Genomic DNA, 22746 nt, shown 5'->3' on the forward strand with positions numbered 1-22746 from the left:
ATTCCACTCCCAGAATGTGCAGATGTCTGTTCAGAGGTGTCATGTATAGGCCATGTATGTCTAGGGGGCAGAGTTTGCTATAGTAAAAAACCTGGAAACAACCTAAATGCCCATTAATAGAGGACTGCTTCCCTATATTATGTCTATTCAATGAACTACTACGCAAGAAATGGAGTACACCTCTACACACTAATATTGAAAGATGATCAAGATACACTGTCAAGCGAACATGCAGGCTACAGGAATAGTATATTTGATGTGATAGCATTGGGGAGTTTTTAAGATCTGTTCTATGTGTAATATGCTTGGACTTGTACGAACACATCTGGAAAATCACAACTGTGGTTACTTCTGGGACAGAGGTGTTTGGGGGTCAAGGAGGAGGAGGGCATCTTTTGTTTTTCACTTTACACTTTCTTTACAGTTTGAATTTTTAACCTTGAATAAGTATTACATTTAATTTGAAAAATAGTTTTAAAACCAAATTGCAGATTTGTGCCCACAGGTGGCTCAAAGCACACTAAACATTTCCTTTTCTCACTCTTCCTTACGAGAAAGGCTGCCCACTGTGGCCTGTGGCCACCCGGGTCCTTTCATTTTATATTTAAGAGGATTTCAAGAAAGGAAAAAAAAACCCTCCTGACTACCCTACCAGATGGCACTGTTGGTGGCTGGTGGTTTCTAAATGAGGAAGATACACTATTTTTAAGCATTACAGAAAAAAAGGAAAATTTGTTTTCTTAGAAGTGTTTTAATAGAAAGGTAATTTAAACTCACTATCTTCAGAAACTAGAGAAACAGAATAGTCCATCTACTTCATTTACCATTTTAGTATTTTTCCTGAAGTCTTTTTTGCAATGCATAGGTCATATTTTGAATGGCTGTAATCCCAGGGAACATACACTATTGTAATCTGCTTTGTGCTTATGTCACACTATACTCATTTTCAGTGTTGCTACAGGGCCAAGAAACGTTAATTTTGAGGAATTATACATCCGATTCCTCAGAAAGAGCATAGAGTCTGGATTTAGGAAGGTACCAAACTAAAGAACATGCTGTTTGGGGAGGGGGCACTTCACCCCTCCCTCCTTCTGGAAAGAGAATCTCTGTGAATGGGCAGTGGGGGGCTTGGCTATGATTGGCACCTTTGTGTTCTGCACAAGTTTGCAAAGGAAAGCCAAAGTTTCTGAGGCTGCAGCTGAAACCCCACTTGCTCCTTTTGCTAAAGCAACTTGTGCTGAGTATAGTTGGGGAATTACAGCTTTTACTGAATCGTTGTCTGCTTGTCAACACATGCCCGAGATTGGATTGAGAATAATTTAAACTCATCTTTTCATTCTGTCTACCTTTTACTAGATATGGTTTCCGTAAATATAACCTGGATTTTCTTGAAAATCAGATTGGCAGCTTTGCATGACAACAAACAAGACTCCTGAGCTACCCAGCATGGAGGGCAGAAAACAGCCTCGGCTGCACCCTCTCCCGGCCAGCTGTGTTGACTCAGTGCAGCTGACCTCTCTGAACCTGAGCTTCCTCATCTGCGGAAGGGAGAGGGCAGCTGTGCCTGACTTGTAAGTTTATTGTGAGGATTAGACAAAACACGAGGATGGTGTTTGTAACAGAGATGGGCAAACAGAAAGCTCTCAATACATGGTAGCTAGCAACCAAATTCCACTTAGATAGTGAAATCTGAGGAAATACAAAACAAAGCACACGCATATATAGTTTATTACAAAAATGCAATGATATTGTACAAAGTATGTGTTTGTACCTAAGACCTACAGAGCAAGATGTTATCCATATTTTTCTTGAGCATCTATTATGGGCTAGGTGCTATTCAGAGACGTTAAGTGCTGATTGAGGCTCTCCGGGCTGGTCCATCTGAGTCCAAAGCCCTTTCCACCACAGCCCTCTAGGCCACCAATTCTGGAGTGTGGTGCCTAAGAGTTTAAACTTTTCCCTTCACTTAGGACGCCACAAGGACCACTTCAGCAAAATCATGCCAGGTATCCTTACACAGCGAGTCTGCCTTTTTATCTCCCCCATCTGCGGCAGGGCGGCGACTCCTGGATATTTCCTCCGTCACCACTGTCAGAGCCACCCACTACATCTGAAGTTGTCCTCCTGCCCCAGCAGAAGAGCTCCCCAATCCCTCTCCAGGCTCTCTGTCCCATTTCTTCCTCCTCTTTGAGGAGCTGGTTCCTGGGGGCACTTGGTTCCCCCAAACCTTGTCACTCACCAGCACAGGCCTCATTGTCTACCTTCCTGTGCCTGGATGTGGGATCTGCAGAGGGACTGAGCAAAGCTGCCTGGCCATTTCCTTCTCCAAGGACTGGGGCTGGGGCTAGAGGCAGGGTGGGCAGGGAAGGAATGGGGGAAGGACGAACTCTAGGTTTGCAGGAGTTGGGTCCTGTGGTGAATCCAGAACATCCAGCCCTGCAGGAGCCTGATCCAGGGGCATCCCCTCCCCTCCCCTGGAGCTGTGGTTATTAGAGACTCTGAGCAGACGAGTTAGGATGTTTTGGAGATCTGGGGAAGGGGCCTTCCCACCCCTCCTAGCCTTTCTGATTTCCCCAAAGCCCTTGTAGGAAATCCTCCCCATGTGTCTGAATACCTGCAGGCAGGCCTCAGTCTCTCCTTAACTGACACCACCACCTGGGCCCCAATCCCTCTGACAAGCGGAGGATCTTTCTGCCTTCCCCTTCCAGATCTAAGTAAGCTTCCAGCAGAAGCCACCTCTCTGCCACCACCTGGTTCTCATCCCAACAAATAAAACCATACAGCTCTCTCCAAAACAGGAGTGAATGCTCCCAGGACTCCGCCAGTCCCAGGAGCTTGGCTGGGCCCCACTCAAGTCAGGATTATGGTTATGCAGGCCACCGGGGCTGCGGGAGACCGCTCTGTACCTAGCCTCCAGCCCAGGGCTTGCACACAGGGTAATATAGGGCCGAAAGGAGAAATGCCTACACAAGCCCCTGGCTCATCAAATGGTCACACATTAGGCGCCTACTGTGTGAAAAGCTCTGTGGTGAAAACGACATCGGTGCTTAGACCCAGAATGACATCTGGAGACACGAAATCGTCAGTGACTTTTGTCAAAAGAGTCAGCCTTCCAACGAGGACAGCAAGTGAGCTGTAACAGTCCTTCCAGCGCGGAACATACCCATCTCCAGAACCTTCTCTGATGAGGCAGGGAACCTGCGCTGAGGTGAAACCTGATTACACCTTCCAGCCACACCCAAGATGGCCACCTGCCCCGGCCCGTTACTGAGCTCCGCGCAGGCGCGTTTCCTTCTGCCACTCCCAACATGGCACCACAGGCTCGCCCTCGGGGCGGGGCCAAGGGCGGAAGTGGGTGTGACAGGGACGGGAGCTCAGAGGGCACACAGACAAGATACTGGGGAGTGGGAGCCGCAGGGCCGAAGCGATGATCCCCCCGCAGGAGGCGTCCGCCCGGCGCCGGGAAATCGAGGACAAACTGAAGCAGGTGGGACTGGAGAGGCGGGAGAGGAGGAAAGGGAAGGACCGAGATCTGGGCCCGGGCATCTACTCAGGGAGGGGGCAGTGGTGGGAGGGGGCACTCCCTGCGAGGAGATGGGGCGGGAGTGAGGCCGTGGGGCCCCGATGCGGTGATCTCCTTTAGCCTCTGGCTTCTGGTGATGTCCTCCTCTCCGCTCCCCCTAGGAGGAGGAGACGCTGTCCTTCATCCGAGACAGCCTGGAGAAGAGCGACCAGCTCACCAAGAACATGGTGCGTAACCCCTCAGCTGGGAGGGGCAGACAGGCCTCCAGACCCTGGAAGTGAGCCCTACGATCCAGTGGTTCTGGTGCATAAGGCCTGGGGACTGACTGTGGTAATGTGTGGGTTTCTCTCTTACCCAGCTCTCTTCCCCTTTGTCCGCCCCTTGACTGAGGATGCTGCAGCCCCTGCTGGCCTGGACTTTCTGCTTTCTAAGTTCTCCATTGTTCCTTCTCTCCTTCCACAAACATTTAGTGAGACTGACTTAGGTGGGCTGGCTACTGGCCATGTGTCATCCCCAATTCAAGTGACGGTAGGATGACAGGGTTACCACTTCTGAGATTACTGAAGGCAAAGAAGACTCAGCTTTCACCCCAGAGGGTTTTAAGGGTAGAGGGAGACAGATCTGGGGTCTAGTCCTCACCTTTCCACTTACTGTGGCTCCTGACACATGACTCTGAGCTTCAGTTAACTCATCTGCCAAAACAGAGACAGTGCCAACCTCCCAGTGTGTCTATGAAGGTCATAGAAGTGATGCCTGGGAACACCTCTTGCACAGTACCTGGTATACTGTAGGTACTCAATAAATATGAGTTTCCTTCCTTATTCCTAGAGGATACTGGAAAAGCAAAAACTGAGTGGATACGAACTTGGAAATATATTTAGTAACAGAATCACAAAGTCCTCGTGTAACCACAGGCCTAGCAGGACCAGTTCAGCTGACCCCATCTTATCAACAGAGTAATTAAGAATTGTCTTTCAGGAACTGAAAGTCCCCCCTTGTCCAGTTCAGGCTGGTTAAGACCACCAACTCATCAACTGGGCCTGCACAAATGCCCGATGTGTGACCCTTTTGACGTCAGGGGGCTGAAAACTGCTCCCTTAGATCGTACTAACACGGCCATTTTGTGAACATGCGTCCTGTGAAGAGCCATGAAGCTTGACCACGCTTGCACAGATCACCGATTACCTCACTTCTTGCCTTCAATTGTCTGTCTCCACACTTCAGACCACCCTGCCCTTCATCTCGTAAACTTTGCCCCAAACCCTGGATCGAGGAGACAGATCTGAGCACATATAACTCTTGTCTCCTTGCAGATTGATCTATCAGTAAAGCTGTTTTCTTTTCCCAAAACCTGATGCCGTACTAATTGGCTTTTTATGCACTTCCGGTAGGAGGACCCCAATTTTGTGTGGTAACACTAGTCCTTATTTAATGAGATTCACCCTTAGGGAGAGAGAGTTTTGAAGGTAACAGCAATGCATTTGAGGCTACTCAGTATGAAACTACTTCCTCTTCAGTCTAGGAAACCTTCAGAGAGAACAGAAATTGAGATTTGGCTTCAGACGGTGGAAGGGAAGCCACCCTGGGGTGATTATCTTAGGAGGAATTAATTTAATGTTTGGCTTGCCTTCCAATCAAATTTCGACCAATTTATTTGGACTACCTCCTATGTGCCAGGCACATGGTAGGTGCTGGGGATTCCGTGGTGAACAGGTACACCCTGTCTCTCTTGTCATGGAGCTTAGTGCCTAGAAGACCAGCAAAATGGCAGGAGCAGTGCTAGGACCACCCTGAGGCCTGAAGAGCATGGTGCATCCCCCTGCAGGTGTCTATCCTCTCGTCCTTTGAGAGCCGCCTTATGAAGCTGGAGAACTCCATCATCCCTGTGCACAAGCAAACAGAGAACCTGCAGCGGCTGCAGGAGAATGTCGAGAAAACTCTATCCTGCTTGGACCACGTCATCAGCTACTACCATGTGGCCAGTGACACTGAGAAGATCATCAGGGAGGGGTGAGCCAGGGCCAGAGGGTCACATTCCTAACGCCTCCTGGACCAGCAGCCCGAGGTCTTAGAAGGGAGTGGTAGAATATATTTGAGCCTGGAGTCCCCTATGTTAATTCTCTTCTTCCCCTTCCAAATACCATTCCCTTGGTCTTTCCTCTTCATCTTCCATCCACCCAGGCTGATTCAGCTCTTTTCCTTCCCAGCCCCACAGGCAGGCTGGAAGAGTACCTGGGAAGTATGGCCAAGATTCAGAAGGCTGTGGAGTATTTCCAGGACAACAGCCCAGACAGCCCAGAGCTCAACAAAGTGGTAAGGAGCCAGCACAGTGGTATGAGAGGTTTGAGGATGCCAGTCCATGCCCTGGTCTCCTGAGGGATACTGGACCAGCTTAAAGGAGAATATAGTAGAATAAACAGAGCTATAGAATACAATACACATGCTGTAGGCATTAAGACCTCTGCTCAAGGAATTACAGCTATATATTTTTATAATTTAACTAAATTATAAATTACATATAAGATATCAATTTAAGACTTGATTTTTATAACTGCCTTTTTTTTTTGTTTTTTTAAAGATTGGCGGGGCCGGCCCAGTGGTGCAGCAGTTAAGTGCACATGTTCTGCTTCGGCGGCCCAGGGTTCGCTGGTTCAGATCCCGGGTGCGGACATGGCACCGCTTGGCAGACCATGCTGTGGCAGGTGTCCCACATATAAAGTAGAGGAAGATGGGCACGGATGTTAGCTCAGGGCCAGTCTTCCTCAGCAAAAAGAGGAGGATTGGCAGCAGATGTTAGCTCAGGGCTAATCTTCCTCAAAAAAATAAAATAAAATGTTAAAAAAAAAGATTGGCACCTGAGGTAACAACCGTTGTCAATCTTCTTTTTTTTTTTTTTTCCTGCTTTTTTCTTTCCAAATAGCCCTGGTACATAGCTGCATATTTTAGTTGCGGGTCCTTCTGGTTGTGGCATGTGGGATGCCGCCGCAGCATGGCCTGATGAGTGATGCCATGTCCACGCTCCAGCGATGTGGATCCGCCTTCCGCTGGATCCGAACCGGTGAAACCCTGGGCCACCGAAGCGGAGCGCACGAACTTAACTACTCGGCCACAGGGCTGGCCCCTGTGTCTTTTTTATTGTGGTAAAAAGTACATAATATAAAATTTATCATTTTAACTATTTTTTTTTTAAGATTGGCACCTGAGCTAACATCTGTTGCTGATCTTTTTTCTGCTGCTGCTGCTTCTCCTCAAAGCCCCCAGGACATAGTTGTATATCCTAGTTGTAGTCTTTCTAGTTGTGGCGTGTGGGACGCCGCCTCAACATGGCCTGATGAGCGGTGCCATGTCCACATCCAGGATCTGAACTGGCGAAACCCTGGGCCGCTGAAGTGGAGCGTGTGAACTTAACCACTCGGCCACAGTCCAGCCCCTGTGTTTGATTTTTTTGTGTTTTATCTTTGTGTTCACGTATTGGGATAAGTAGGTCACCAGAGCAAGTTGGAGGAAGGCTGGGAAGTAAGGATTGTTCAACACATTGAGGAAAGGAGAGAATGCAGACGGGAGAAATGGTGAGAGCAGAGGTGCAGACATCCGAGGGGATGAGGGGGATTAGAGGAAGGGCCACGTGGACCAGTCCCCTGGCACCTTCCTGGTGGCACCACAGTTCTAGCCCTTAGGTGTGTCTCTTGCCCAGAAGAGGGAGTGGGCAGAGGAACAAAGATGAGAAACTGGCTTTTCTCCCACCCAGAAAGCTTTTGCTTAGAACAGTGCTTCCCAACTCTTCTCCCATCCTGGTCCACATCCTCAGAAATGAGGATATTTGGGGGCCAGCCTGGTGGTGTAGTGGTTAAGTTCATGCGCTCCCCTTTGGTGGCCTGGGTTTTGCCAGTTCGGATCCTGGGCATGGACCTACACACTGCTCATCAAGCCATGCTCATGTTTTCTATATGCAAATGAAAAACATATAATTCTCATTCTTTTATATGTTCTGGATACCTGTCCCTTATCAGATACATGATTTGCAAATATTTTCTCTCATTCTGTGGGTTGTCTTTTCACTTTTTTGATGGTATCATTTGCAACACAAGTTTTTAATTTGACATGGTCCTATTTATCTGTTTTTTCTTTTGTCTACACTTTGCTAACAAGAAGAGAGTTTAAAGTGCGACAGTTAAGAGAAAATATCAGCCGATATTTATGAAGCACCTACTTGTTGTAAAACCCTGGGTTTCACCTAGGCACATATATTTTGAGAGAACATGAGGTAAAGAAATAATCAAGGAAGGCTTCCCGGCGGTTCTTCTCTGGGTTAAAGGAAGTGAAGGCAGAGGAGGGCCGAGGCCCAGAGTCAGGAAGGTGGAGGAGGCGAGGAGAAGGCGAGGGCTAGCTGAATGCTGAAGCAGCTTCCTTCCTCCTGTCCGCCCTGTAGAAGCTGCTGTTTGAGCGGGGGAAGGAGTCGCTGGAGTCTGAGTTCCGCAGCCTGATGACCCGGCACAGTAAGGTCATCTCCCCGGTGCTCATCCTGGATCTGATCAGTGGCGAGGACGAGCTGGAGGTCCAGGAGGACGTGCCCCTGGAGCACCTGCCTGAGAGCGTGCTCCAGGACGTGATCCGCATCTCCCGCTGGCTGGTGGAATACGGCCGCAACCAAGGTGAGGTGGCCCAGGCGGTGGGGCCCACGGCAGGGCCGGAGGGGATGGGATTTTTTTCCCCTTTATTTCTTTAATCTGTCTGGGTTTGTTTTTTTTTTAATAAAAAGAAGTTTAATAGGAAACAATATGAGCAATAAATCTACAGCTTATGTATCAAATTGTGAATCTAGCCAAATCAAGCTTTTCTTTATATAACTCACTTTCCTGTTTCTTTACATTTTTTTTATTAGTTCTAAAAGTCTCATGGGCTGGCCCAGTGGTGTAGTGGTTAGGTTGGCGCACTCCGCTTTGGCGGCCCAGCATTTGTGGGTTCAGATCCCAGGTGCAGACCTACACAACACTCGTCAAACCATGCTGTAGCGGCACCCCACCTTCAAAATAGAGGAAGAGAGGCACAGATATTAGCTCAGGGCCAATCTGCCTCACACACACGAAAAATTCAAATAGTACAGAAAACCTTAGGTGAAAAGTAAGAATCCATCTCCCCACTTTCCTGATGCCTACAATATCATAACCCAAAGATGAGCACTGTTAAGGTTTATTTATACTCCTTCCAAAAAATCTTTCTGCAACTGTGTGTGTGTGTGTGAGAGACAATATAAATATGTGTGTATCCTCTTCTTCCCAAATGGAGGGGGCCCTACTAAACGCTGTCCTACAATTGCTTGTTTTTTGGTTTTTATTTTATTTATTTTTTTAAAGGTGTGCTTTTTGGTGAGGAAGATTGGCCCTGAGCTAACATCTGTTGCCCATCTTCCTCTTTTTTTTCCTCCTCAAAGCCCCAGTACATAGTTGTATATCCTAGTTGTAGGTCATTCTAGTTCTTCTGCGTGGGACACCACCACAGCATGATTTGATGAGCACTGTGTAGGTTGGCGGTGCAGGATCTGATCTGGTGAACTCTGGGCCACCAAAGTGGAGCGCGTGAACTTAAGCACTTGGCCAAGGGGCCAGCCCCCTAGTTTTGGTTTTTAACGTAGTGAAATGCCTTGAGATTGTTCCGTATCAGTACGTGTAGATTTGCTTCATTCTTTTTAACAGCTGCATAATATTCCATGGCGTGGTGGTATCATCATTTCTTTAGCAAGTCCTAGGATTTAAAAAAAATAATTTTGAGTTAAGCAAAAATTTTAGAAAATAAAAATTCCAGTAAGTATTCAATTTTAAGCTTTTTAGCCCTCCAAACTCTTCTTCTGTTTGTTAATTTGTTAGTGTGTACACACACCAAGTTATTAGTATGCATTACAATTATCTCTGCCTTCCCTTGAGGACTGCGTGGTGATAGATCTCAGGGCTGCCATGTATTGACCACAGGAATAAGTCTGTGGCCCATGAGCTGTGCTAGGGGGCACCTGGGGCTCAGCAGGAGGTTTTTAGGGGCTCCCTCAGGATAAGAAGGAGGCAGAGGACAACCTCGAGACCCTTCAGTGCCCTTCAGCCAGAGCCTCTGTGATTTGGTCCATTTTTTTGTTTGTTTTAATGGTGCAGAATCTGTTGTGACACTACTTTCTTTTCTTTTTTTTTCCTAAAAATTGGCCCTGAGCTAACATCTGTTGCCAATCCATTTTTTTTTTCCTTCTTCTCCCCAAAGCCCCCCAGTACATAGTTACATATTCTGGTTGTGAGTGCCTCTGGTCCTCCTATGTGGGACGCCACCTCAGCATGGCCTGATGAGTGGTGTGTCGGTTTGCACCCAGGATCTGAACCAATGAAACCTTGGGCTGCCAAAGCAGAGGGCACGAACTTAATCACTCAGCCACGGGGCCGGCTCCAGATTTGGTCCATTTTTTACCTTGGGGTTCCTTGTGACGTATTTGTTGGGGGCTGCTGAAATGTACCACGGTGTCCCTGGGTTTTCCTCACTTGTTTGCATTTTTGGACTTTCCAGTTTTCCACTATTGATGAATAGTGCTGCAGTGAGCACACTTGTGTGAATTGCTTTTCTTGTTTAGGGAGCTCTTTGAGGTGTTTCTCAAAAGTGCAATTGTCAGACGGAAGTGTCCGAACAGCTCTGTGACCTTCCTGCTGTCACGAGTTCCTCTCCAGGTGGACGGGGCCAATCAACACACCTGTCGACACTGCCGCAGCTATTTGTTCTCCATTAATTTTATTTATCTTAGCTATGTAGTAGGGCTAATTTTTTTTAAATTTGCACTTCGTTAATGGCTAAACCTGGTGTGTTTTTTCATTCACTGGCATTTGTTGTCTCTTTGCCTCCTATAAATTGCTCACATCTTTTTCTTTTTGAGGAAGATTAGCCCTGAGCTAACATCCGTGCCCATCTTCCTCTACTTTATACGTGGGGTGCCTACCACAGCATGGCTTTTGCCAAGCAGTGCCATGTCCGCACCTGGGATCTGAACTGGCAAACCCCAGGCCGCCGAGAAGCAGAACATGCAAACTTAACCGCTGCACCACTGGGCTGGCCCATAGTTTGTTGTTTTGTTTTTTGTTTTTTGTTTTTTTTGAGGAAGATTAGCCCTGAGGTAACTGGTGCCAATCCTCCTCTTTTTGCTGAGGAAGACTGGCCCTAAGCTAACATCCATGCCCATCTTCCTCTACTTTATATGTGGGACGCCTACCACAGCATGGCATGCCAAGCCGTGCCATGTCCACACCCGGGATCCGAACCAGCATACCTTGGGCTGCCGAGAAGTGGAACATGCGAACTTAACCGCTGTGCCACCGGGCTGGACCCCTGCTTGCACCTTTTAACCCGTACCAAGTCGAATCAGGATGTTAACTGTCTATTTTTTATCTAAAACACCTTATGTTCAAAACTTCCAACTAATTATCTTTCCTTTGCCTGATTTGGGACAAGGCCACGTGGGTGGCTAGGAGCCAGAGCAGATCCAAGGAAGGGGTCAGCGGACAGAAATAGCAGCCTCCTGTGCTGCCCTGTGAGCTGCATCCAGAGGGGAAGGGGGCTCCCGTGGCAAGGCAGAGGCAGGGGCCCTGCTCATACCTCTGTCGCCCCATCTCTCCTCAGATTTCATGAACGTCTACTACCAGATTCGCTCTAGCCAGCTGGACCGCTCCATCAAAGGCCTGAAGGAGCATTTCCGGAAGAGCAGTTCCTCCTCTGGCGTTCCTTACTCCCCTGCTATCCCCAACAAGAGGAAGGACACGCCCACCAAGAAGCCTGTCAAGAGGCCAGGTGAGCCTGACCCTGGCCCATTAAGCACCAGCCAGAAGGCTGCAGGGGATCTGGCTTGCTTTTGGCCGCCCTGGGGTTAGCAGTGCCGGCCCCTCCAGAGCTCATGGTGATCCCCACTGTATATAAACAAGACAGAAAGCAAGTGTCTACCCCCCCACCCCAGGCCCCGTCGAGTGAGGCTCTTCCTTCTACCCAGAGGAGTCTGAGGGTTACATAAACATCTTTGGAATCGGGCGGGGGAGGATCCCAAGACATGAGAGGCGGGTGACAGGGTGTCCAGGCAGAGGCACTTGCTGGGCCCCCTTCCCCTCCCTCTTTTGTCCTGTCAGGAGACCAGACATGCTGCTGCAGCCAAAGACCGTGAGATGGGACAGGGTCAGGCACTGCATCCTTCACCTTCCAGAAGGCCAGGCTGGCTTAAAGTGATGCGTAGCTGAGGAGTGGATCGGGGAGGGTTTATACTTTCAGAGTTGATCTAGGAAGGAAAAACAATCCGACCATCCTCTCTGGGAAACTTAATCATGGGAAGTCCGTGCCTCGCAGCGGGAAAGTCGAGGGCGGAGTGTTGAGGTGGGAGAGGCCTGGGCTATGGGTCGTTGGTGTCCTGGGTGAACAACTCACTGTCTGTCCTTCTCCCCATCATCATGTCCCCTGTAGTCTGTGCTCCAGGTAAACAGCGTCCCTGGGTGTCAGCCGCAGCTTGGTAAGCCTGGCCATCTCTGGCTGTGAAGAGATGTTGCCCTTGGCTCAAGGAGAGGCTGGGAAATTCCAGGGTGAGGACCTGCTGCAGGCAGCACCAGGGAGAGAAAGCCAGTGAAGCCAGGAGCTGCTCCCCCCTTAGCCAGCCCTGCCCACTGCTACTGCGGCTCATGCCCCGGCATGGCCTGGGAACCTAGCCCCCAGGACAGTGACTTTGTGTAGAGCTTACACCCTTCATTTCGTCATTCTCCCTACCTGCCCGTGCCCCTCAAAGAGCAAAATATCTGTTCACATGCAACAAGAGCACCTGCTCCTCCTCAGGCCTTTGTTTAGGGTTTGCAGAAATGGCAGAGAGGAGGCGGCCCTCAGGCGCACAAGCGAGTAGAACATTGGGGAAGCTGGGGGCCCAGCAGGAAGTGCACTGCCTTCTCCCCTCCAAGGGGAATATCCTGGCTGCCCCCCAGAAAACCTGCCATAAAGAGTAACCCTACTAAGCTGGCCTGCATGGCTGAAGCTGTCTACACGAGCGTCGGTCCCTCTCTGTGCATTGGCAGGGGCTTGTCTCTGAGAGACCACGAGGCTGCCTGCGCCTCGGCTGGTCTGTGCTCTCTTCCCCTCTGTCTCTTCTCTGATGGGCCCATTGGAGGTCCCAGGATTTGCACTGCCCCAAGAGTGCTGGCTGGCCATGCAGGGACAGGGCATTCCTGGGAGGAGTGATCTGATCTCAGGGGGCTCACAGTGGACCTAATACATCCTTGGCTTATAATCCCAAGAGGAAAACTCTGGCTGTGAGGGTCCCTGTCGTTTCTGTAGGGTTTCGAGAGTTGTCAGGAGCTGCTGGGTTCAGGACTGATGCCAGGAACTAGGAATCAGGTCCCAGGACATCAGTTCCTGGCTCTGAGGAGAGGAGCAGGGATGCCTCAGTGGGTAATGAAACACCAACCTCAGGGTCATCTGTGGTAATTGGTCGCCTGATGGGTTTGGCAGCTGCTGGATCAGTGTCCCCGACCCACATCCATACCAATGTGCTGGCTAGGCTCCTAAAGGCCCAGCAGACGCATCTGCTCCTGGTGGGTTGTGGAGCAGGAATCTGATTCGCTCGTTAGCAGGCTGCTCACCGAAGGGGGAGAACGTAGCGAGACAGATGCTGAGCCGGGGCCCGAACTTGGTCATTAGTAGCTAATTGTGGTATGGTACAAACAGAAAGAAAGGAGCCACTGTGGACCCTGTCCCTGTCTCCGTTTCCCCTAGGCTTTTGGGGAGCTACCAGGACCCAAGCAGCCTCGCTATGTTCAGAGACTCAGGGGAGGGAGGACGGGAATCTCCAGGGAAGAAGGACCAGGGTTACGCTCATGGGTGGCTCCCCTCCCCCAGTACATGTTATTAACCAGGCAGCTGTCTTGTCTGTTTCAGTGCTGTTTTCATTCCCCACATTTTCTGCCCTGAGATGTCTGTTCCCACAGGAGTGGCTGACCTGGGAGGCTGTGGGCACTGCCTTTTGTTTTCATTGTTTTCACCTGTGATATTAACTGTTATTTTTTTCCCCTGTGCCAAGAGCACGCACCCTTTCCTCTGCACCCTGCCCTCCTTCTGCTCTCTGTGTGGTGGCTTCTGTTAACCCCTTCTTGGCTTTTGAGTTTTTTCCAGTTGCCTTGGTGGTTCGGTAACTTTGGTGTGTGGGGCCAGGCTGCCTCTGGGTCTCCACGCCTTCCGTCCTGGGCAGTGCTCTCCCGGGAAGCTCAGTCCCATCTCACCAACTCTTGGTTCTGCTTTCTGTTGACTGCCATTTGGCCACGTCCCAACACTGAGCATGCCCAGAGAACTCTGCCTGGAGTGTAGGGCCGGGCCGAGGGCTTGCCGGCTTCTTGGTTCCCCCAGCCTCTGCCAACCTGCTCGTGCCCTCTGAGTGTGAGAGCTTGTCACTAGGCCCTCCACTCTGAGCCTCGTCTATTCTGATTTAAATGCCACTCAGTAGTAGGTTTTATTTTTGGCTTCTTCCGTGGATCTTTGCCCCCTCATCTCCTTCACCCTCTGCACTTCCTGAAATGAACTCAGTCCAGAACAGTGGGGGTCACTAGCAGAGTCAGGAGTTGCCTTTAGGGAACGAAATGTATCCTTTCCTTCATCTTTGCAGGGTCTCCGGTGGTCCTGGGGAAGGGCCTGCTGGGGGAGATGGTTCCGGGGGCATGCTCACTGTTGGGGGCCGGGTCTGGGGCCTGGGGGGCAGGTGGAGGGCCGCTGCTGTTTTCTCTCACTCATTTCCTAGGTCTTCTTATCTCCTCTCTGTGTGGCTCTGGTGACAGGGACGATCCGTAAGGCTCAGAATCTTCTGAAACAGTATTCCCAGCATGGTCTAGATGGGAAAAAGGGGGGCTCTAACCTCATTCCTCTGGAAGGTAATCACCCTGTGTTCCTCTCCTGCTCCCTCCTCCTCCACCGTGTGTCCACTCACGTGGCAGGGCAGAGCCTCCACCCCAGGAGGGCCGCTGGGGAAACCCTGAGTGGGAGCAGGGGTGGGAACTGCAGTCCCTGGTGCCACCAGCGCCAGCTGGCGCAGGGACAGGTTGTGTGGCCCTCGGCCTGTCCTGTCTGGCTGACGGCAGCTCTGCCCTCCCTGAGGCTTCCCACCCCTCCCCCTACCTGTCTCTGTCCTTGTCTCCTGTTTGAACTCAGAGAAAGTTCTTTGTGGTGGACAGCCCTTTCACGCTCAGACCAGCAGTGGCAGGACCAAGCCAGCGTAGGCCTCCTGACCACTCGCCTCCACCCCCAACTTTAGAAATGGGAGTATGGGCCACAGGGGGACAGGCAGCCTGTAGGCCATGTCCCTACCTCCTGTCAGAGGAAGGACAGCCGTGCCCTGGTGGACCTGACCCTCCTTCTAAAGAATGATGCTGGGGGACAAAAAAAAGGGCCATCCCATTCACTCAGCAGTGACATTTCTCTAACTGAGTCTCTCCCCAAATATGGTGATCTGAGTAAACCTGCTGGGCCTAGCATCAGATTCTCCGCAGCTGCTGGAAGCTCTTCAGAGGCCTCCTTGGTCCTCCTGCAGCTTTCTCTTGGCCTCCAGGCTTGGGGAAACCACCTCCCAAGGAAGGTCGGGGGCACTGCATGTCAGGCTTGAAACGGCTGTTCCCAAGGTGGTCTGAGGCAGAGGAGGGGCTCAGAGCCCTCCCCAGTCAATGCCCCTGCCCTACACCCCATCTCACACACCCCCTCCTGGAGATCGAGGGCTTCTTCCCAGTCCCCTGAGGGGCAGCCCACCCGGCCCCTGGATAAACGCTGCTTGTGTTTGTGCGGCCGACGTCTCGCTAGGTCACGAGCATGATTACCGAGTTAAGCACCTGTCCGAGGCCCTGAACGACAAGCACGGGCCACTGGCTGGTGAGTACCGAAGCCCAGCCCGAGGGCAGCCGCCGCTGCCTTCCCAGCGGTCCTCAGATGGCCTGCTCTGGGCCGCTCTGCTCTGAGGACAGGCCAGGCCTACCTGCCTCTCTCTTTCTCCAGTCTCTCTCTTTTGGGCACTAGGTCTCCTTGCCTCTCTCCAGATGGGAGTGCACGCCTGGCTCTCAGGGGCTGGGCCAAGGGGAGAAGGCAGCAGGCAGAGAGGGAAGGCAGCTCCCTGGAGGGCAGGAAGCCCCAACACCTGACTTCAGCAACAGCTCCAAGGCTCTGAGTCTCAGAGCCCACCCCTTGGCACATAGGACCAGTTTGCCTCGAGGCACCCCGGCCCCAGCCTCCAGTAGTGGGATCCGGTCTCCTCCAGGGCAGCTCACTACTGAGGAGCCCTCCCTGTCTCAGGCTCACATTGCCTCTTCCCAAATTTTAACCCCATGCCAGCTAGCCTTGCCCACAACCTTATTCATTCCAGAAGTCCTGGCTGGGCTGGTAACTGCCTTTAGAGTTCCAGCATTTTCTCAAGTGGATGACCACGATGCTTGCCTCCTTGAGGTGGGCAGTGCCGCCTGCCCATCTGTGGTTGCCCTCTTTCCAGGACAATTCAGAATCCTCAGTCCTGGGGTCAGACATACCCTATCCAGGAAGTCAGTTTAGGCATCGTCCTTCCTTATCCTTTTATCCTTCTCCCCCCACCTCTAGTATCATAAATACTGTCCATGGCAGAGCTGAACATGAAGCCAGGACAAAGGCTGGACTCAACCCCTGTTTTTCCCCTCAAACCCGGTGAGGCCTGCTGGAGCCCTCTCAACTTTCTGCCAGAACACTCCTCCTCCTCCTCCCCATCTGCTACCGGTCTGGGCCATAGGCCAGGAGCTGGGGAGACCCATGCCCCCCACCAGGGAGGTTGGCTGCCTCCAGACCAGCAGTTCAGGGGCACTGCTGTCCCCCCAGGGAGAGATGACATGCTCGACGTGGAGACCGATGCCTACATTCACTGCGTCAGTGCCTTCGTCAAGCTGGCCCAGAGCGAGTATCAGCTGCTGACGGACGTCATCCCTGAGCACCATCAGAAAAAGACTTTTGACTCCCTGATACAGGTCCTGCCCCTTGGCCCTGACCAGATGCCTCAGCAAGAGCTGCCCTTGCAGAACCTTGAGTTTGGGCCAGGCCTGTTGTCTGTAGCCCTCAACTACCGCCACCTTCTCCACCTTGCACCCTGGGAATCTGTCCTGGGTGCTGTGTCCTGGTCGGCACCTCTCCTTGGCCCTCTCCCTGCCACAGCATGCTGGCTTCCCCCACTCCCCTGCAGGTGCCCTCGCTGTCCCTGGAAAGCAGCTCTCACACTCCACCCCCTTCCTGAGCTGGCTCCTTGCCCCGCTCTCAGGATGCGCTGGATGGGCTGATGCTTGAGGGGGAGAACATCGTGTCCGCCGCCCGGAAGGCCATCGTTCGACATGACTTCTCTGCGGTGCTCACTGTCTTCCCCATCCTGCGGCATCTCAAGCAGACCAAGCCTGAGTTTGACCAGGTGCTCCAGGTATGTGGGTGGGGAAGCCCTTAGGGACACGGGGAGGAGGAATCCTGCTGCCTGGTGTGGCCTCCCCAAGAGAACCCTGTCCTCTGCCCCGACACCTCTGCTCAGAGGGTGAGTGAAGAAGAGTCCGTCCCCTGAGGTGAGGGGCAGGGAAGGAGCTGGGCTCCGCGCACGCCTGCAGCTGAGGGCAGTGGCTGGGGCTCTGGCCCACTGTGCAGCCATGTGCTCCCTGCAGGGCACGGCCGCCAGCACCAAGAACAAGCTGCCCAGCCTCATCACTTCCATGGAGACCGTTGGAGCCAAAGCGCTGGAGGACTTCGCTGACAACATCAAGGTGCTCTCCCTCCCTGCACTGTCACCAGTCGCCCCACAGGGCTGTGAGCAAGGCCACCAGAGACCTGGCTCGGGACTTCCTTCAGAGAGCAGGCCTCCAGGAGAGGCGGCGGGCTGGAAGTTGGCCGTGCTGCTAGTCTCCCGTCACTTCCCACTTGCCTCCATTTCTTTCTCAGGGCTCCACAGCCCCCCAGGCTTGAAGCTCCTGCCCCACTTTTCCTGTCCTGTGTTGCTCACTTTTGTGCCTGAGGGGCGTCCTGACACCTGCCTGCCAGGAAGTGGCGCCATGAGCAGGGCAACCTTGGGGGGGCGGTGCCCAGGCCTCCTTGGGAGCTGTTTTAGGGAATCTGGCTCTTTTCTCCACAGAATGACCCAGACAAGGAATACAACATGCCCAAGGATGGCACTGTACACGAACTCACAAGCAATGTAGGTGCCGCCTAGGGTTCTCTGGGGAGGGCCGGGGAGGGCCAGGGAGGGGACCCAGCCTGGCCCAGAGCTGCCAGTGCCTTTGTGAACGGTGCACTCATGGCATGATGGACAGTGAAGTGCTTAGCGTCTGCAGCAGACAGGGCCTTTCTGGCAGGGCAAACACAGAGCGTGAAATCTGAAGTTTGCAGCTACCCTTTTCGCTGGGCAGGCCCCTGGCTCTGCACTTGCCCCAGAAGGGTCAGAAGGGGTGCATCGTGTGAGGCGATCAACCTTTGGGTCCTGCCCTTGACCTTCTTCCTAGACCCATTTTCTCTCCACGCAGGCCATCCTCTTCCTGCAGCAGCTCCTGGACTTCCAGGAGACGGCGGGCGCCATGCTGGCCTCCCAAGGTACTCGGCATCTCCAAGCGGGGCCCCCTGCCCCCTGCCCCCTGCCCCCTGCCCCACTCCTCCCTCTTGCCTGGAGACATGGGGTTAGGCCCCCAGGGGGCACTGGCCACCCCTGGGTGAGATTTCCTCTAGCTCTGTGGAGTGGGACGGAGAGGTGGCTTTTGGTGGGACCCCCAAGCTGGTTGGGCTGAGCATCAGGAAAGCAGGGTTTGACCATGCCTTTTCCTGACCTAACCTCCATCCCCTCTGGCTCCTTCGACCCACCGGCCTCACTCTGGAGAGCACTGGCTTGTTGAAGGTGCCCCTCCCGCCCTCCTTCCACATTTCTCTACCTCCTCTTGTGTCCGCCTGTCCTAATTAGTCTCACACAGCTGACCCTTTTGGTGGGCTGGCATCTCAGCACCAGCCTGGTGTCTTCCTGCTGTGTGCTGCTCTGGGACTGGAGCTCAGGAGGTTGGCATGTGAGGAGGAGGGCATTTCCGAGCACTGAGGCCCAGGCTGGCTTGTTGGGGTCCCCAGGCCCTCCTTCCATCCGTTATTTTGGGGGCAGGGAGCCAAGGGGCAGCCCCTGGCCTGCAGTTCTCCAGATCTCCACTTTCCTGTGTGTCCCCTGGTCTTCAGTGGGTCCAGCCCGGTGTGTCCTGCTGTCTGTGTTCTTTTGTCGTGGGGAGTGGTCTGCTTGACTCGGGATGACTCAGCCGTTTCTAACCTGTTTTTGCACTTTGCATCTTTCTCCTTTCTTTGTCTCTCCCTCCCTCCCCTCTGTGCGCACTGCTTTTCACTCCGTAGTTCTTGGGGACACATACAATATTCCTTTAGACCCCCGAGGTAAGCAGAGGGCTCTGCAGCCCCATCCTCCCCCTCTGAAGCCCCGTGGGTGAGGTTCCCTGGGAACAGAGGCACCTGGACAGGCTCAGGACCTATTGGAGAGCAGGGGTCAGAAGCGACATGGGTTCCTTCAGGGTGCTCCCAACTCTCTCAGCTCCCTGCACAGCCACTTTCTGTCTCTGAGCTTATCCAGGGAGCACCCTGCTGTGCCCAGCACCCTGAGCCCACCCTCCAGGCTGCCCCAGCACCTGCCGGACTCCTCCCTCTTCCATCCACTTCCCTCCCCTCTTGCCCTTCTGCTCTGTGTAGGCAGCAGTCCCCTCTGTTCAGAAGGGCCTGGTAGAGGAGGTGGTGGGCAATGGGGGAGAAGGAGAGAGGCCTGGGGAGCCCATTCTAAGCCACTCCTGCTGACAAGTGGGGTAGGTGGGCCTTGTGAATATCACCCAGCATGGATCAGAGGGCAGGAGGTGTCCCATTCCTGTCCTGCCAGCCTTCCTGCTAATCATGGGCCAGCTCATTAAGCACACCACTCATCAGCATAGAGGGGCTTGCCCTGGGTTCCAGAAAGAGTCCAAGGGAGTGCTCCCTGCAGCGGGCAGGGAGCCCGGTCACTCAGCAGACACCCAGCTCTGCCCTGAGCGCCTCTGCGTCCCTTCTGCCAGAGGAAGGCTCAGGTCCCTCCCAGGGTTTCCTCAGTTGCTCGTTGGGCTGAGAGAAGGCCAGAGAGGGTCTTGGCTGCCGCCACCACTGCAATAACGTGAATCCTCCTCTCACAGAGACCAGTTCTTCAGCCACCAGCTACAGCTCCGAGTTCAGCAAGCGCCTCCTGAGCACCTATATCTGTGAGTGCTCTCTAGACAGCCGACAGCCACGGGTGCCCCCGTCCCCTGCCTTCTCCCTTCCCTCTCCTTTTTGTGCTCTTCTGCTATTCCAGCCCCCCGACCTCTAGAATTGCAACCTAACCTCTGGTTCAGGGGCCAAAGGGGGCTGGGCAGAGGGCTCCTGAGGCTTGTGGAGCACGGACTTGCAGGGGGACAAGGAGCGAGGGGCAGGAGTTGGTTTGTGGGCCCTGGGATTGAGCCATTTTGGTCAGACTGCCATGGTGGGCATGACCACATCCTTCCCTGTGCAGGTAAAGTCCTGGGCAACTTGCAGTTGAACTTGCTGAGCAAGTCCAAGGTTTATGAGGACCCTGCTCTGAGCGCCATCTTCCTGCACAACAACTACAATTACATCCTCAAGGCCTTGGAGAAGTAAGTGGCCTCAGGTGCTGGTCTGTGGCTCTCAGCTGTCCTCCCAGGGCTGGCTGTGCCCTCTGCATGTCCAGGTGGGGAGGGCAGTGCTCTGCCCTTTGCAGTCCCAGGATCCAGGGAGGTGTGAGGCAGGCCCTACTGGTGTTGCTGCATAGCCCGGCAGCCCTGGTGCCCTGAGAGCCAATTCTATTCTCTACTCTCTCCCCTACCTGACCCAGGTCTGAGCTGATCCAGCTGGTGGCTGTGACCCAGAAGACTGCGGAGCGCTCCTACCGGGAGCACATCGAGCACCAGATCCAGACCTACCAGCGCAGGTGAGACTCTGGCCCCTTCCCGCTCCCCGCCCCTGTCCCACCTCTCACTTTTTCTTCTCAGAGCCACAGGACCCTGGGCCCAGTCGGAGTAGGCTCAGTAATGGGGAACTGCTCCCCTGTGAACCACTTGTTTTTAATCACATTCATGGAGTGGAGACGAAAGCCCCCTCCCTTACTACTGCCTCGGGGGCCGCTGTGCCAGCCTCTTCAGAGCATAGTCTGCCAAGGGTGAATGCTAAGAATAGCTGAAGAGCTGGCTGTCAAAGATGTGGCTGAAGTTTAGCCTCAGCAAGAGCACGTGAACTTGGCTGAGCCTCACTCGGCAGTGCTCTCGGCTTCTCTAGTCCTCCTTTCTCTTGGGTTTCTGTGTGTCTCTCTCCCTTTGTGTGTATCCTCCCCATGAGCGGTCTCCCTCTTCCTTCCCATTTATCTGCCCTCCACATCTGCTTCTCCGTCTTAATTTGCTGTGAAATCGACGTGAAGTGTAGTTGATAGTATTTGTTCAATTTATTGACTGCTCTGTTTCCTGTTCTTGATTTTAAAAGCAAGCAGCTTGAACATTTTCTATTCCCAAGGAAAAATCTCAGCTGTCTTTTGCTTAGTTGTGACCCAGATCAATTCCTGCCCTCCCCACCCCCACAGTAGCTAAAGAGATTTTAAAAAAACAAAACAAACCAGCCCCAGGGAAGAAGCAGCTACCTGAGGCTGTCCCTCCTCTTGCCCTCCGCTTCTCTCTCACCTGGCAGTTGGTTAAAGGTGACTGACTACATCGCTGAGAAGAATCTACCTGTATTCCAACCGGGAGTCAAGGTGGGCTGAAGGCCTGGGCTGGGAAGGGGTGTCTAGCAGGTATGGTACTTTCTGTAATGTCTGGGGAAAAATAGACAAGCCACCGGCTGGGATGAGAGAGCAAAGGATGCCTGTGGCCATCAGGGCAGCAGGAGGGAGGGCTGGCCTGAGGGGTTTGGGAAAGGAGCGGGGCAGGGCGGTTCTGCTCTGAGGAACGCTCTTGCTGCCCTCTCTCCCGGCCCCCAGCTCCGAGACAAGGAGCGGCAGATGATCAAGGAACGTTTTAAGGTGAGTCGGGATCCTCTCCCCTCCACTGCTTGCTGCCGCTGTTGTGACCACACAGACCCAAAGCATTTGTCTCTGGGTCACTTCTTTTTCCACCTTTTTGGTGGTCAGGGCTTCAATGATGGCCTTGAAGAATTGTGCAAGATCCAGAAGGCTTGGGCCATTCCCGACACAGAGCAGAGGGACAAGATTCGCCAAGCTCAGAAAAACATTGTCAAGGAGACCTACGGGGCCTTTCTGCACAGGTGAGCCCCTATCTCTGCCTTCCCGCCCCGCGGTCCCCACACCCCCAGCTGGGCCTCTGCGCCCTTCTCTTCTTCAGGAAAACACGGAGACGGGGTGGGTTGGGTGGCAGATCCAGTGCCCGGGGCTTTGGTGTGAGGCCAGACAGGATCATCACTCAGGGGCACCCTATCAGAAGGGCCTTAGCCTGAGGCAGAGCTGGGGAGAGGCTAGGCCTTCCCCCGACCTCAGTGTCTGGTCAGGTATGGCAGCGTGCCCTTCACCAAGAACCCGGAGAAGTACATCAAGTACCGTGTGGAGCAGGTGGGCGACATGATTGAGCGCCTCTTTGATACCTCCGCCTGAGCCTGCTGATGCCCCTGCCTGGTTTCACCAGATCAGCCACGTTATTGGACAAATAAACCAGTGTTAACTTGTGTCTGGGCTGGGTGAGTTTGACATCCTTTGGGACAGGGACCTTACTCCACTGCCCCAGCCAGTAGCCCTGTCACAGCCCTTAAGTCCCAGTTTGCGCTTCTTCCCACAGCCCACATTCGGCACCAAACCAGCACCCTCTTAGAATGCTGGGATTCCTTCACACCTTGGGTTTGTGACCTTGACCACAGTGTCCAGGAGCCAGCTGATGGCTTCCAGACAGGGAAGGACAGAGAAGGAGGACAAAGGCCTATGCCCACAGCTGCCTTGTGTGTACAAGAGCAGGAAGCGGAACAATCCCAGTTCAGAGCTAGGGATGGAGGACTCCCCCTTCAGCCCAGACGCGTGGCTCGGGTCAGGGGAGCAGGCCACAGCGCAGCCAGAGGGCCTGGAGAAAAAGCAAGCCGGACTGACCCACTCTCTTGGATTTAGTGCAGCAGATGCATCCCCGTCGCCCACAGTCCTGAGGTCTAGGGATGCGCCTTCTCCCTACCTAGTGGCC

General features: G+C 53.2%; 1 protein-coding gene across 8 annotated transcripts; it reads left to right on the forward strand.

The window, feature by feature from the left end:
• The first annotated feature begins 1356 nt into the window (after positions 1–1356).
• Positions 1357–22248, forward strand: EXOC7 (exocyst complex component 7). Of its 8 annotated transcripts, XM_070559980.1 has the most exons (21): positions 3334–3487; positions 3685–3750; positions 5349–5533; positions 5731–5836; positions 7953–8175; positions 11165–11332; positions 14335–14427; positions 15347–15415; positions 16382–16527; positions 16815–16967; positions 17200–17298; positions 17664–17726; positions 18052–18118; positions 18908–18946; positions 19723–19788; positions 20079–20199; positions 20418–20513; positions 21260–21323; positions 21549–21590; positions 21699–21832; positions 22073–22248. In XM_070559980.1, the coding sequence occupies exons 1-21, from the start codon at positions 3428–3430 to the stop codon at positions 22173–22175; spliced, it is 2163 nt and encodes a 720-aa protein (XP_070416081.1). In that variant the 5' UTR covers positions 3334–3427; the 3' UTR covers positions 22176–22248. The 8 variants fall into 8 exon arrangements, with proteins under 8 accessions (XP_070416087.1, XP_070416086.1, XP_070416082.1 ...); XM_070559981.1 differs by lacking the exon at positions 15347–15415 and having other exon boundaries at positions 3330–3487; XM_008542290.2 differs by lacking the exon at positions 18908–18946.
• Positions 22249–22746: the final 498 nt, after the last annotated feature.

The sequence above is a fragment of the Equus przewalskii genome, chromosome 10, assembly GCF_037783145.1.
Source record: "Equus przewalskii isolate Varuska chromosome 10, EquPr2, whole genome shotgun sequence".
NCBI classification, from domain to species: domain Eukaryota; kingdom Metazoa; phylum Chordata; class Mammalia; order Perissodactyla; family Equidae; genus Equus; species Equus przewalskii.

Coding starts and splice junctions, on each gene's coding strand:
- EXOC7 (XM_070559980.1), top strand. CDS start 3,428: ATGATCCCCCCGCAGGAGGCGTCCGCCCGGCGCCGGGAAATCGAGGAC. Junction 17,299..17,663: donor ACTTCGCTGACAACATCAAG/GTGCTCTCCCTC, acceptor TTTTCTCCACAG/AATGACCCAGACAAGGAATA. Junction 21,833..22,072: donor TACGGGGCCTTTCTGCACAG/GTGAGCCCCTAT, acceptor GTGTCTGGTCAG/GTATGGCAGCGTGCCCTTCA.